This window comes from Camellia sinensis, chromosome 14, assembly GCF_055761805.1.
Source record: "Camellia sinensis isolate YWXY chromosome 14, ASM5576180v1, whole genome shotgun sequence".
NCBI lineage: Eukaryota > Viridiplantae > Streptophyta > Magnoliopsida > Ericales > Theaceae > Camellia > Camellia sinensis.
This window is the reverse complement of record NC_138974.1, coordinates 55937023-55949391: the sequence shown is the minus strand read 5'-3', so window position 1 is coordinate 55949391 and position 12369 is coordinate 55937023. Positions and strand designations below refer to the sequence as shown.

At 35.6% G+C, this 12369-nt stretch overlaps 1 protein-coding gene and 2 non-coding genes across 8 annotated transcripts; all 3 read right to left on the bottom strand.

Moving 5' to 3' along the window:
* Positions 1 to 2908: 2908 nt before the first annotated feature.
* Positions 2909 to 9848, bottom strand: LOC114272398 (eukaryotic translation initiation factor 2 subunit beta). 6 transcript variants are annotated; one of them, XM_082906016.1, is made up of 11 exons: positions 9684 to 9834; positions 9560 to 9582; positions 9119 to 9180; positions 7920 to 8028; positions 7733 to 7788; positions 7595 to 7649; positions 7379 to 7470; positions 5682 to 5827; positions 4943 to 5085; positions 4634 to 4719; positions 2909 to 3245 (listed from the first exon to the last, which is right to left on the bottom strand). In XM_082906016.1, the coding sequence occupies exons 3-11, from the start codon at positions 9164 to 9166 to the stop codon at positions 3168 to 3170; spliced, it is 813 nt and encodes a 270-aa protein (XP_082762142.1). In that variant the 5' UTR covers positions 9167 to 9180; positions 9560 to 9582; positions 9684 to 9834; the 3' UTR covers positions 2909 to 3167. The 6 variants fall into 6 exon arrangements, with proteins under 6 accessions (XP_082762142.1, XP_082762144.1, XP_082762140.1 ...); XM_082906018.1 differs by having other exon boundaries at positions 9119 to 9183; positions 9684 to 9788; XM_082906014.1 differs by lacking the exon at positions 9560 to 9582 and having other exon boundaries at positions 9684 to 9848.
* Positions 3497 to 3577, bottom strand: LOC114272585 (small nucleolar RNA SNORD34). Its single transcript, XR_003632776.1, has one exon. It is a non-coding gene; the product is annotated as a small nucleolar RNA SNORD34 (small nucleolar RNA).
* On the bottom strand, positions 3872 to 3958 carry LOC114272592 (small nucleolar RNA SNORD34). Its single transcript, XR_003632783.1, has one exon. It is a non-coding gene; the product is annotated as a small nucleolar RNA SNORD34 (small nucleolar RNA).
* Positions 9849 to 12369: the final 2521 nt, after the last annotated feature.

The window sequence follows — 12369 nt, the reverse complement described above, 5'->3', positions numbered from 1 at the left end:
GTATAAAATTGGCCAGCCTGGGGCGGGCCCGGCCCAGCCTGTTAACAATGTGAATATTCACATTAATAAGAGTATAAAATTGGCCAGCGGCCCGGGGCGGGCCCGACCCGACCCGTTGACAATGTGAATATTCACATTGACATGTTAACATTCACATATATAAGAGTGTAAAATTGGCCCACAACCCGTGGGCGGCCCGAAGCCCGACCCGTGACATTGTGAATATTTACATTGACATGTTAACATTAACATTGATGGGAGTGTAAAATTTGCCCGCTGCCCAAAGCTTGCCCGCGGCCTGAGGTAGGCTTGGCCCGGCCCGTTGACAATGTGAATATTCACATTGACATATTAACATGCACATTGATAGGAATGTAGAATTGGCCCGCGGCCCGTGGGCTGCCCGAAACCTACCCACGGCCCGAGGCAGACTCGTTTGGGTCCGAGCCTGAGCTAGTGAGTTGAGCCACGGGTCGGGCCGATGGGCTTGGGCGGGCCTGGCTATTTTTTTTTTTATTCTTTTTATTTTTTTCTACCAAAATTTTATTATTTTCTACAAAAAAGACACTAGCCCTCGGCGCGGGCCGGGCCTCAGACCGAGCTTTGAATGGGCCTTAACTGGGCCGATGGACTGGGTCGGGCTTCAAAGTAATGGCCCAGGCCCTAGCCTAGGCTCTCGGACTAGGCTCAAGCTCAGGTCCAAACGAGCCTTTCCCGAGCCGCGGGCGGGCTTTGGGCAGCCTATGTTCTTTTTTACTATTCCATTAAGTCCTATTTGAGGTAAGAAAATCAAAATACCATTTTCATCTACTTATATTCTGTTTAGTCCACATTATTTTCTTATGTTTCAATAAGTCCTATGGGAGACATAATTACTAAAGTACCCATAATGTGAATGTTTACATCGTCAATGTGAATGTGAATGTTCATATCATTAATGCGTAGAGGCCCGAGCCGGCCCATATCGAGTTTCGTGGGTGTTCGAAAAAATTCGGCCCGGCCCACGAGCCAAAAAATTCAGCCTAGGCCCTAGCCTTGGCACAAGGGTATTCGGGCATTGGACAGGCCGATGGATCGAGCCTCGGGTCGGGCCGGTGGGCCTGGGCCTAGCCTCGAGCTTAGGTCGGGCTTGGGCTGGCCAGGCCATTTTTTTTTAATTCTTTTTAATTTTTTCTATCAAAATTTTATTATTTTCCACAAAAAAAAGACATTGCGTCTCGGGCGGGCTGGGCCTCGGACCGAGCCTTGAATGGGCCTTAAGCGGGTTGATGGGCCGGGCCAGGCTTCAAAGTGATGGCCTAGGCCCTAGCCTAGGGTCTCGGACATGCTCGGGCCGAGACCCAAACGAGCCTGCCCCGGGCCGTGGGCGGGCTTCGGGTAGCCCACGGGCCGCGGGCCAATTCTACATTCCTATCAATGTTCATGTTAACATGTCAATGTGAATATTCACATTGTCAACGGGCCGGGCCGGGCCGGACCTACCCCAGGCCACGGGCAAGCTTCGGGCAGCGGACAAATTTTACACTCCTATCAATGTTAATGTTAACATGTCAATATGAATATTCACATTGTCACGGGTCGGGCTAAGCCTGCCTCGGGCTGCAGTCGGGCTTCGGGCCGCCCACGAGTTGCGGGCTAATTTTACACTCTTATCAATGTGAATGTTAACATGTCAATGTGAATATTCACATTATCAACGGGCCGGGTCGGGACACTATAACCAAGCCAAAAAAGTTTGGAAGATTGGGTATTAGACAATCACAGCTGGTCAATGAAGTTTCTATGGCCAAACTTAGATGGAGACTTCACAAAGAGAGGCCTTGTAGGCTAGAGTGCGTGATAGGAAATACAAACACCTTGAGTCAAACCCTAGCAGATCTTCTCCTATTTGGAAAGGGATTCAAAAAGGCAAAAACCTTGTTGATAAGGGCACTACAATCCTTCTTAAGAGTGGTTTAGACACCTCTTTCTAGTTTCAAAACTGGACTGGTTTTGCCTGCTTAGGCAAGCCATTTCTGGTCCCCTTCCTCTCCATCTGGAGTCTTTAAAAGGTACGGAGGGCTGGAAAAATAATTTTTGAGACCTTTCAAACATCTCTTTTGACCTCCCTCCCAATATCATCAATGCCATATGTGTAAAAACTCTTTCTTGGTTCACTTCTGGTAGTGATGTTCATGCTTGGAATTTCTCTGCAAATGGTGAGATTGATACAAAATCTGCCTACATGATGCTCACTAAAGAGTTCAACTCATCAACCCCCTTAACCAATTGGTCTTGGATCTGGTGTATTTATGCAAACCAATGAATAAAACACTTTATTTGATTGTCCTTGCATCATAAACTTACCACAAAGTCCCTTCTTTTCCATAGAAGCATCACCTAAGATGATTCTTACCCTGTCTTCTTCCACCTGAAACAACCTGCCACATCCTCAGAGATTGCTGTCTCCTTAACGAATTGTTACTACATGGCTATTCCTCTCACCTTAACCGACTCCTTCAACTTGGAATGGATCCGTGTCAATTGTTTCTCAATTGAAACCCATCCCTCCACAGCCAACTAGTCAATTCTTTTCCCTCTCATCTGTTGGTCCTTGTGGAAAGCCCGCAACTCACTCTGTTTTTCTCCCAATAATCCCACCCCTTTCATTGGTTTACACCCACCTCCGCATCTCCCTTTCAAAAAATGGGTGCAGAAAGAAATAATATACCGTACCACTTCTAATGTTCACATGGATAAAATTCCTCACGTCCCAATACTCAGAAACTTCAAAAATTAAAGAAAACCCCCAAATCCTCATAAAGACTATTGATTGATGACGGGCCCTGACCCACCACTTATTTCAAGAGAGAGCAACTGATCATTTACTTTATACTTAAATGACCCATCAACCTCCAAAAATTAGTTCTTTGGCTGAGCAACTAAAATTCCCATTTACTTAAAAACAAATCCCCACAACATATATCTCCACAAATTAACACGCACTAGCAGAATGAAAAAAGCTCATTGCTATCAAAATCACCTCATTGTCTTTTAAAATGTAGATACAAATCACCCCAAAAAAAAAAAATTTTTTTTTTTTTCTGAAACAGTCTGAAAACACAGCTCAGTGTTATCTCAACTACATGAAAATCTTCCGGAGAGAATAAATGTAACTCGCCACATCATCATGTTCCAGCCTTCCGGCGACCAACACGGGCTACAAAACCAGCCTTGATTGGAGCAACTGATCGCCCAGAACCACACTACAAGTGAATGAAAAAATAATCATAAACAATAAAAGCGTGTCAATTTCCCAGAAAATGTAGCAAATTTTAAACTGAGCAATAATTTTCACACTTCTAAATCAAAATGTAATAACCACCATGTGCTTTGGTTGGTCATTTGCAACTAATTAACAGAAAGAGCACATAAATCTACCCCCCCAAAAAAACATGCAAAAGGAAGATACACAAGCACAACTTTGATTGAATTTTTTAAGACAGGTGATCATTCATGTGGCCTCAGAAAAGTTCAGATTCCTCCGTCATGGATAATCAGACAATGTAGGCAAATATTTAGATCATCATAGGCCTCAAAAAAATGAACAAATAAATCTACCCAAAAAAAATACAACAGATCAAACACAATTTGTTTTTTTAATTTCTTGGGTTCAATTTATAAGACAGGTGAGCAAACATTCATGGGCCTCGGAACAATTCCTGGTTCCTCGCTATTGGACAATGTAGGCAAATATTTATATCATCATAGACCCCGAAAAAATGAGCAAACAAAACTACCAAAAAAAAAAGTCACGAACAAGGTCAAACACAAGCACAACTTTTATTTGTTTCCTAAATTCAATTTTTAGGACACAGATGAGCAGGATGCATGTGGCCTCAGTACAGTTTTCAGATCCCTCCATCATGATATGCAAATCGGACAATGTAGGCAAATCTTTAAATCATCATAGGCCTCAAAGAAACATTGCAAGTTTTATCACCACTTTAATATGAAAAAGGTGGAAATAACAAACTTCTTACAACATAACACTGGGTTACATTTCTCACCCAAAAAAATCAAGTTGCAAAATTTGCGTCTTTTCAAGTTAAAGGTACACACACAGCAAGAACAAGACAATAATAATATGTTTAGTAAACGAAACAACCTTATATTTTAATTGGTTATTCCAACCTCGTTGAATGGGTGGATCCACCCAAAAAAAACATTAGCACTACACAAACCTAATAACAAACTTTTTGAGACTCTATTTATGTGTTTCAAGTGTTCTATCATATTTTTAAGCTAAAAGTAAATGCAGGGCAAGATCATAAGCCACCGAAGGGCATCTGTAAATTAAATAGAGCTATACTGCCAACCCAGTATTTGCATTGGTCATTTCAACTTGTTTAGATGAATCAGTCCAGCCAGAACATAATGCAACAGAAAACCATTAAAAAAATGAAAGAAAAAAAAATTCTTGGTCACACACCCACGAACTAATAAAATTTCTGTCTCTTTAACTTTTGTTTGCTGCAATTAAAGGGTGATGCAAAATAATAACAAAGCCAGCACAGCATGTCAAAGTAAAGAATGCTAACAAACAAACATAACCAAACCCTTCATCACACACAAAGGGATTACGGAGTAATACCTTCTCACATCTAAGAAAGAAGAGACGATTCTCCTTTGAGAGAATTGTGTCAGGACTTTTGCAACCATTGCAAATGACATACTCATCTGCACAATACAAAAACATATATAACCACCAAAATACAATTCAAGGGTGCAAACAGCAGAAATGTGCTTAAACGAAAATTAACAAAATGCAGATCACACCAGAATCCATGCCAATAATTTTTGCTTACTGGTAAGCAAGCAAGAAAGGAGCCCACTAACTATTAACGCCAAATTTGGCAACTATCTGAGTTATTACTTCTAACTTTATACAGATGGAACTTACTGACATATCTCCTCAGGATACCCTCAAAATTTTTTGGTGCAAATCTTCCCTTCACAACTAATCTTTGCTGTCCATCAAGTGATCCACTCGTCCCCATTTCAGCCAGCAAGAATGTCATAACATGCTCTGGTTGCCTATGCATACTGGAGTAACAGACAAGTAAAAAAGGACCCATAATAGAATAATTATAATAACAATAACAATAATAATAATAAAACAGAAAAAGAACACAAAACCAAGCAATATGTTTTCTAAGTTGGAACTGTATCTCATTTTTAGTTCAATAGACCCAAATTAAACTGTACCTCATTTTTTCCAATAAAGTAAACTATTAGCTTGATCAAACTACTGAACCAACATCATTCTTAAAATCCCAATGTCCAAACACCAATCAAATTGCTGTTCACAACCCAAAATTCTATTTTACAAACAATCTAGCCCTTCTAATGTTTCATTAACTGAAATGTTCTGTATTTCTCAAAAAGTGATCCAATTTCTGGTGTAAAGCAATATCTTGAAGGGTTTTGTAAGCAGCAAAATCCTCTCAAATTAGAACACATGTACAAGCAAATCCTTAATACGAGATTTCATTACTATAAATAAACAAATAAATAATCAGAATATGTATTCACAAACAGCAAACACATGAACCATAGACACGGTAAAACAATATCTATCAAAACCATCTAGAACAGCTAATGAATAACTTTTAAGGAAATCAAAATGATATTTGCCATACGTCTTGCATAGATCCATAAAGTTCACAAATACAGTTTTCTTTGTGCCTTCACGAAGAACTTGAGGTGGCCTCATTACTGTTCTACGTCTATCTCCAGCAAGCTCCGGATTATTCTCACGCAGAATATGGAACACACGATCCAGAAGCTGCACACATTAATGAGAAGATAATTAGATCCATAAATAGAGAATAAGGCTTCATTTGTCTAGATGGATATCAAATGAAAGGATTTGAGATTAATTTTTATAAAAACACAGGAGATTAAAAATTATAGGTGGATTGAAAAACAAGAGGGGAAGATAAATTACAGATAAAAGAGAAGTATTTTATAAGAATCATTGAAGAATTAGAACACTTGACACGAATGATTTCAAATAACTACTTTTAAATTGTTGTTTCAAATGCACCTAACAAAGCTCTTAAATACAATCTTGAAATCCCATCTAAACTATCAATTATAAATTTGAGCTATTCTCTTTGAATGAATAGTGACAAATCCTTTCATATAAATAAATCCAAACATAATGAAAAAAGAGCAACTTAACATTAATTAGATTAAAAAATCCAAATATTCCATAACTTGAACATCAAGATATTATTCATACTCCCTCCGTCCCAAAATAATGGTCCCTTTTAGGGAATCCAACTTTTTTTGGTAGTACAATTATTGCACTTTAATAAATTTGATTTTCCAAAATTACCCTTTGATAGTACATTTTTGGGGGATATCAATGTCATAATTGTACTTTTTATATTGTTTATGAATTTAAAAGAAGGGCACAATAGGAAACCTCCGCCCCTCCGCCTCTCCATGTCTTTCTAAATACACTTATCCATTTCCCCCTCCCAATAATTGAGCATCCCTTTATAATGGCGAAGGCGTTTAACGGTTTTTTTGAGCTCTTTCTTTAATTGTTCCTTCGACAATGAGAAAAAAAGGGCGAGGCTCCGGCGCAGGCTCAGCAGAAGGGGTCAGCGCAGGCTCAGCAGGAGGGGGGCCATTCAGATCTAGCCCCAGCTCAGGAACTGGAGGTTGGTTTAGATCGAGCTCTGGGTATATTACCGGCTGGCTGCTTTTTATGCAAAAAAGACAAAACGGGATTTGATTTCCACTCATAAGGAAGGAAGGTTAGATATTATATTATTTTTGTACTTGATTTTTGAAGAGGGACTAATATTTTGGGACAATGAAAAATGGAATAAAAGACAAATATTTTGGGACGGAGAGAGTATAACAATTGCATTCCAAAGAATGCAAAACAATCTGTGATGCTTAGCTTCTTGCGGAGACACCTAGTTATATGACAGCCTAACATGTAATAAATTTATGGAGACAAGAAAAGAAAGTCAATAAATATACAAGGACAGAACATTGTGACAGGATTTTTATCTTTCAACAACTAGGCCTTTTTAATATCTTACATAAACTACTTAGTGCAAATGTAATACTAATGCCTCACATTTCAAACATAGCGGTCCTCATTGCCATGTGAAACTAGCACATACTCAAAGATATCTAGTAAACCTTAGAGTCAAAATCGATGGGTACTAAAAATTCAAATAGTCCATCACTAATGACGAAAATGACATAAGCAAATAAATTATTTTACAACCATCATAATACAAGAACAATGAAGAGCAAAGTTATAACAACAGAACAGAACAGTGATGGGGGAAGAAGAGGAAAGGGATTGTACCTCTTCATATTTATAATCTCGGTCACTCCCTTCCCATGGAAACTGTGGCTGCAAGATGATTCCTTCTCCTTCTTCATCGTCTCCAATATGATCTACAAAGTGGAGGGAACTTTAATCTTACATTCCATTTAAAAATAACAGTACATGTAACATATTGTACCATATAAACTTAAATCCACCAGTTCATTAATTGCAACTGTTGATAACATAACTTACCATCTAAATCATCCACTACACTTTCTTTCTCATCACTCAACAAGTCCGTATGCACCTGAATTATATACAGTGGTCACAAGACCGTCAGTAAATTTTTTAGAAAGACTCTAATCATTCAATATAGGTATAATAACTCACTGATTTTTTCTTCTTCTTTTTCAACCCAGAAAAGGTACTCTCAAGACCATCAGAAACTGCAACAAGTATAAAGTAATGCATGTAGCAACATAATAAGAGATCCTTCAATAAAGGGGGAAAAAAATGCATGTAAAACAAGGTATGTAAATTACTTCTACAGTAATTCTTTGCCGTAGAGTTAACATACCTGATAAACTTTCAGTTTTCTCGGCCAAGTTGTCCACAGCATCATCTGCAGGATCTTGAATTACAACCTTCTTCTTTTTCTTCTTTTTAGTTGGATCAAATGGGGCATTCTGCAATGTAATTATATATTAACACCAATGACGCAACGATGTACTTAAGCTATCAAAATGCCATGTGGTTAATTCATATAGGGAAGCAATAGATTTACAGGGGGGTCAAAGGGCACAACTTTAAAGCAATTGTAATAAAAATATTGATGCTTAATTGACAAAGTAACAAATTCAGAACAGCTCAGAATCATCTCTCATCCTAACTATACAGCATTTAAGTTTATTGCATTTCCATAATTACTTGTAAGAGAGCAAAACAGTTATAAATTAATACTTGTTAATATCCCAACCTGAGCATACTAGTGTTATAGGGTCAAACTACTTGCTTCTACTCTGAAATTAGAAACAGATGAATATGTACTTGATATTGTTCGCTCTGATACATTCAAATTTTCCATTGCAGGAAAAACCAAACAAACAAACAAAACAAAAATCAGATATGTAATCCAAGAAAATGACAAGTCAACAGTACAATAAATTATCATATAGCTTGAGTAAACATGGAGCTTTTATGCATGTAAAGTAATATCACATGTTGTCAACAAGTCAAAAGTTGCCAATGCATGCCTGATAGATTGTGCATCATATCTTGACATCTTAGAAAAAAATACTTAACTACAGTTCTTTAGGCACGTCTGATGCAATGTTGCCATCAAGAGCAAGCCGTTTGGCCATTTTGCCCATTCATTATTGTTGACTTTAAAGCAAGGCCCCTTAAATGTTGGGCAGAAAAGCAGATGTGCCACTCTTTTAATGGCCACATGCACACCATCTGCACCTAGAGACTGTAATACAATCCCTAGTGCAGTGAACCAATCCCCCCAACACAATTTAAGATACGTATATCTAGATTGGGAACACCAAAATAATGCAATGTACAAGTCTTTTCCAACCATGCCCATTTCATTAATCACATTTTAAAAATAATAAATTTAAAATAAAAAAAAAAATAAAAAACATGAAAATCAATGCATTAATGTATGACCACAGCCTTTGCCCTAAAAAAAGCAATATTTCCCTGTAATCAAATATATACAGCAAAATATAAAAAAAATAATAATAATAATATACACAAGAAAGAGAAACTTACATCAGCCAACTCCTCCTTAACTTCATTTGGGTTTTCTTCGTCAGCCATGATTGTATCAAAATCTACTACAATGTAACAAATAAAAATATATAATAAACAGATAGCACAACAAACCTAATAGCATTGATTTAACAAAAACCCAGAAAGAACCCCCAAAACCCCTTGTGTTTTAACAAATTAGAACACACAACTAACCATAAGCACACTAGGAAGCATAAATCGATCTACATTCTATTAAGCTAGTGACCTTGAACTCGTTTTTAATAGAAATCTACCCAAGCTACAGAGGTGAGAAAATTAAATAAGAACCTATCAAATCAAAATGATTAGATAGACAAATCAATATTGAAACCAAAAAAGTGACAAACAACACTAATTTGCATACATACGCATATAAAAATGCATATATATGCAACACAGAATCGTGTAGTAGTACTATACCTTGTTTTCAAGGTTCGGGAACCCTATATCAGAAATACATATTCAACCACAAATCAATCGGAACTTTAACTTTACAAAAATTAAAATATAAACCATTCAAAACGATGAATCGAAAAAGCGTTACCTCTGGACCGACACTGATATCTCTCTCTCTCTCTCTCTCTCTCTTCCGTTTTTAAGACCTGTAAACGGCGGTAACTCGTTAGGGCTCCGGAACCCAAACCTAAGAAATCTAAGGGATTTGTGGGCCTATCAGGCCCACTAAGTTTTCGTGTGATCCGTTTCGTTTTCAATTAGATAATTTATAAGATTTCATTTTATTTGAAAAGTTAATATTTGATTTTTTAATTATTTAGATAATTTATAAGATTTCATTTTATTTGAAAAGTTAATATTTGATTTTTTAATTATTTTAATCTGGTTAAAATAATTTTATTTTGAAAGATTGGTTGAATTTTTTTGTAATTATTTTAATGATTGTAAGAAAAAAAAGTAAAATGATTATGGATTAGATTTGGCATTTTATTTTATTAACTATTTTAACTTATTTTGTTTTTTAGTAGGTTATTTTAACCCAATCTCTTTCCAAACAAGACTTATAAAATCGGTTGACTAATTTATTTATGCACAAAAATAAAATTAAGGGGCTATTGGGCATCTCGTAAAATAGTATACTTTTTATCTTTTTTTATCTTTTTAGAATCACATCCTCTCTCTATTTTTCTGTACATTTTTTCGTAAAAAGTTAAAAAAATTATTTATTTAGATCATCTCAACCACCCTCTAAGTTTATCGGATATTAGTGGCCTTGTTTGATTTGTATTTTGAGATATTATTTCAAAAATATTTTTTTTTGAGAGAGTTTAGGAAATTAAAAAATTTATTTAGTTGTATATTTTGAAAATAGTTTTTGAGTTTTGGATAATTTGATTTTTTTTATAATTTAATAATTGGGTGTGAAAAAAAAAAATTTGAGAAGGGGAGATGACCGAGAAAAAGTGATTGATTTGTGTGTAGTAAAAGAAAAGTGATTTTGGAATTTTTTTCTCCAAAATTTTCAACCAAACATGTTTTTTAAATTTTTTCTGGAAAAACATATTTTGAGAGATAAACCAAACATACCCAATATCTTTTTAAAATAAAATACATAATGTTAATTAATCTTCTATTTAGCATTAGATTATTTTTAATAGTTAGAGTAGGCTCTACTAAGAGCACAATATATGTAAATTATGGCCTATTTTGGCAAGTTGATTAAAAGTAAATTTTTTGCCTTTTTGGGTTATATCACCTCTATGTTTTTTTACACAATTAAAAAAAAAATCAAAAAATTTATTTTTAACCTACTTTCCCAAAACAAACCTATATTTAGGCATTTTTTGAGAAGTGACTTATAAGTCATATTTTTTACTTATCTAAGATGCGGGTTGTCTTTTTAGCTTTTTCACTATTTTAGCCTATGATAAAAAAAATCTCGTTTGGGATGGACTTTTTTTTTTTTTTTATTTTTGTGAGAGAAAAAATAAAATGATTATGATTTGAATGTGACATTTTGTCTTATTAACTTTTTAGCTTATTTTATCTTTTTGTGACTATTTTAGCCGAAAGCCTTTATGCCAAATGAAGCCTAAGTCACATCACCTCTCTACTTTTTGTACGTATTTTTATAATAATAAAAAAAACCAACTTTTTAGCATTTTCCAAAACAAACCAGTAAACCTACACTTCAACCCAAGGGATTGTGGCACTTTTGTAAGGTTTTGGAGCATAAGCCCTGATATCCCAAGTTCTACACTCCACAAGACAAACTCCTAAGGGTTTAGTGCAGTGGTCTTAGAATGACCGTTTAAATGTTGAACGAAGCGTATCTAGGGCTTGGGTGTGGGTCAAATCCTGGCAATTACACTCTCTGACTTTAATGATGTGTGCATTGTGAGTCAGTGCACACACCCAAAGTTTACCCCTTATCCTACTCCAATTAAACTCACATTAGGTAATTGATTCCGAAATCGGCGAAATACAGACTTGAAGAGTTTATTAGTTAACGAAAAAAAAAAAAAAACATACGCTTTGCTTATAATGTCAATTCTTCTATTTATTATTATAGTTTTGTTATCTGTATTATTATTATAGTTAACTTTGGGTGATTATTCAGTACTCCCGGAGTATGGACACGTGGTACTCCATAAGATTTTGATTGGTAGAGAGACACAAGGGCCCACGATTTATGTTGGGGATGGAGAAACAACATTGGACTAACTAATTAGTGATTGATTTGAAGTATGGACACGTAATGCTCCGAGAATATTGAATAATCTCCCGTTAACTTTTCCCTTTCTAGTCTAGTTATAATATGACACGGTTGTAAGTCTGTGTTTACGAAATTAGTGAAAAATAACATAGTAGCAGCTTATTTTTAAGTCACAATTTAACTTAACATAAAAAAAAAGAAATTAATTATAACAATTAAAAGTGATGGATTAAAATAAAATTTCATATAAAGTCAAAAGATGTTAAGTATAATTAATCATATTTTTAATAAAATAATCTGTGTTGATCAATTCTTAAAAATTATTGAATAACCAAATACATGTTGTGTTAAGAATTTTCTTAATTCTTTTGAAAACTCTGTTTAATATTCCTCATTTATAACACAATCAGGTTTTGTTGGTCAAGTAATGTTTGAGGCTGCTATCAAATGCCAATTCTATTATGCTGTGTTTGGTTGGAGGATTTGAGGAGGGATTTGGAAAGGGAAATAGAAAAGGTAGGTGAAATGTGAATAAAACATACCTATATTTTACCTAATT

Excerpts from the sequence above, each read along its gene's own strand:
- LOC114272398 (XM_082906014.1), bottom strand. The coding sequence starts at position 9,166 with ATGGCTGACGAAGAAAACCCAAATGAAGTTAAGGAGGAGTTGGCTGAT. Across the intron at positions 8,029-9,118 it reads TTAAGGAGGAGTTGGCTGAT|AATGCCCCATTTGATCCAAC; the intron begins GTAAGTTTCTCT and ends ATTACATTGCAG. Across the intron at positions 7,471-7,594 it reads TGTAGTGGATGATTTAGATG|ATCATATTGGAGACGATGAA; the intron begins GTAAGTTATGTT and ends TCCACTTTGTAG.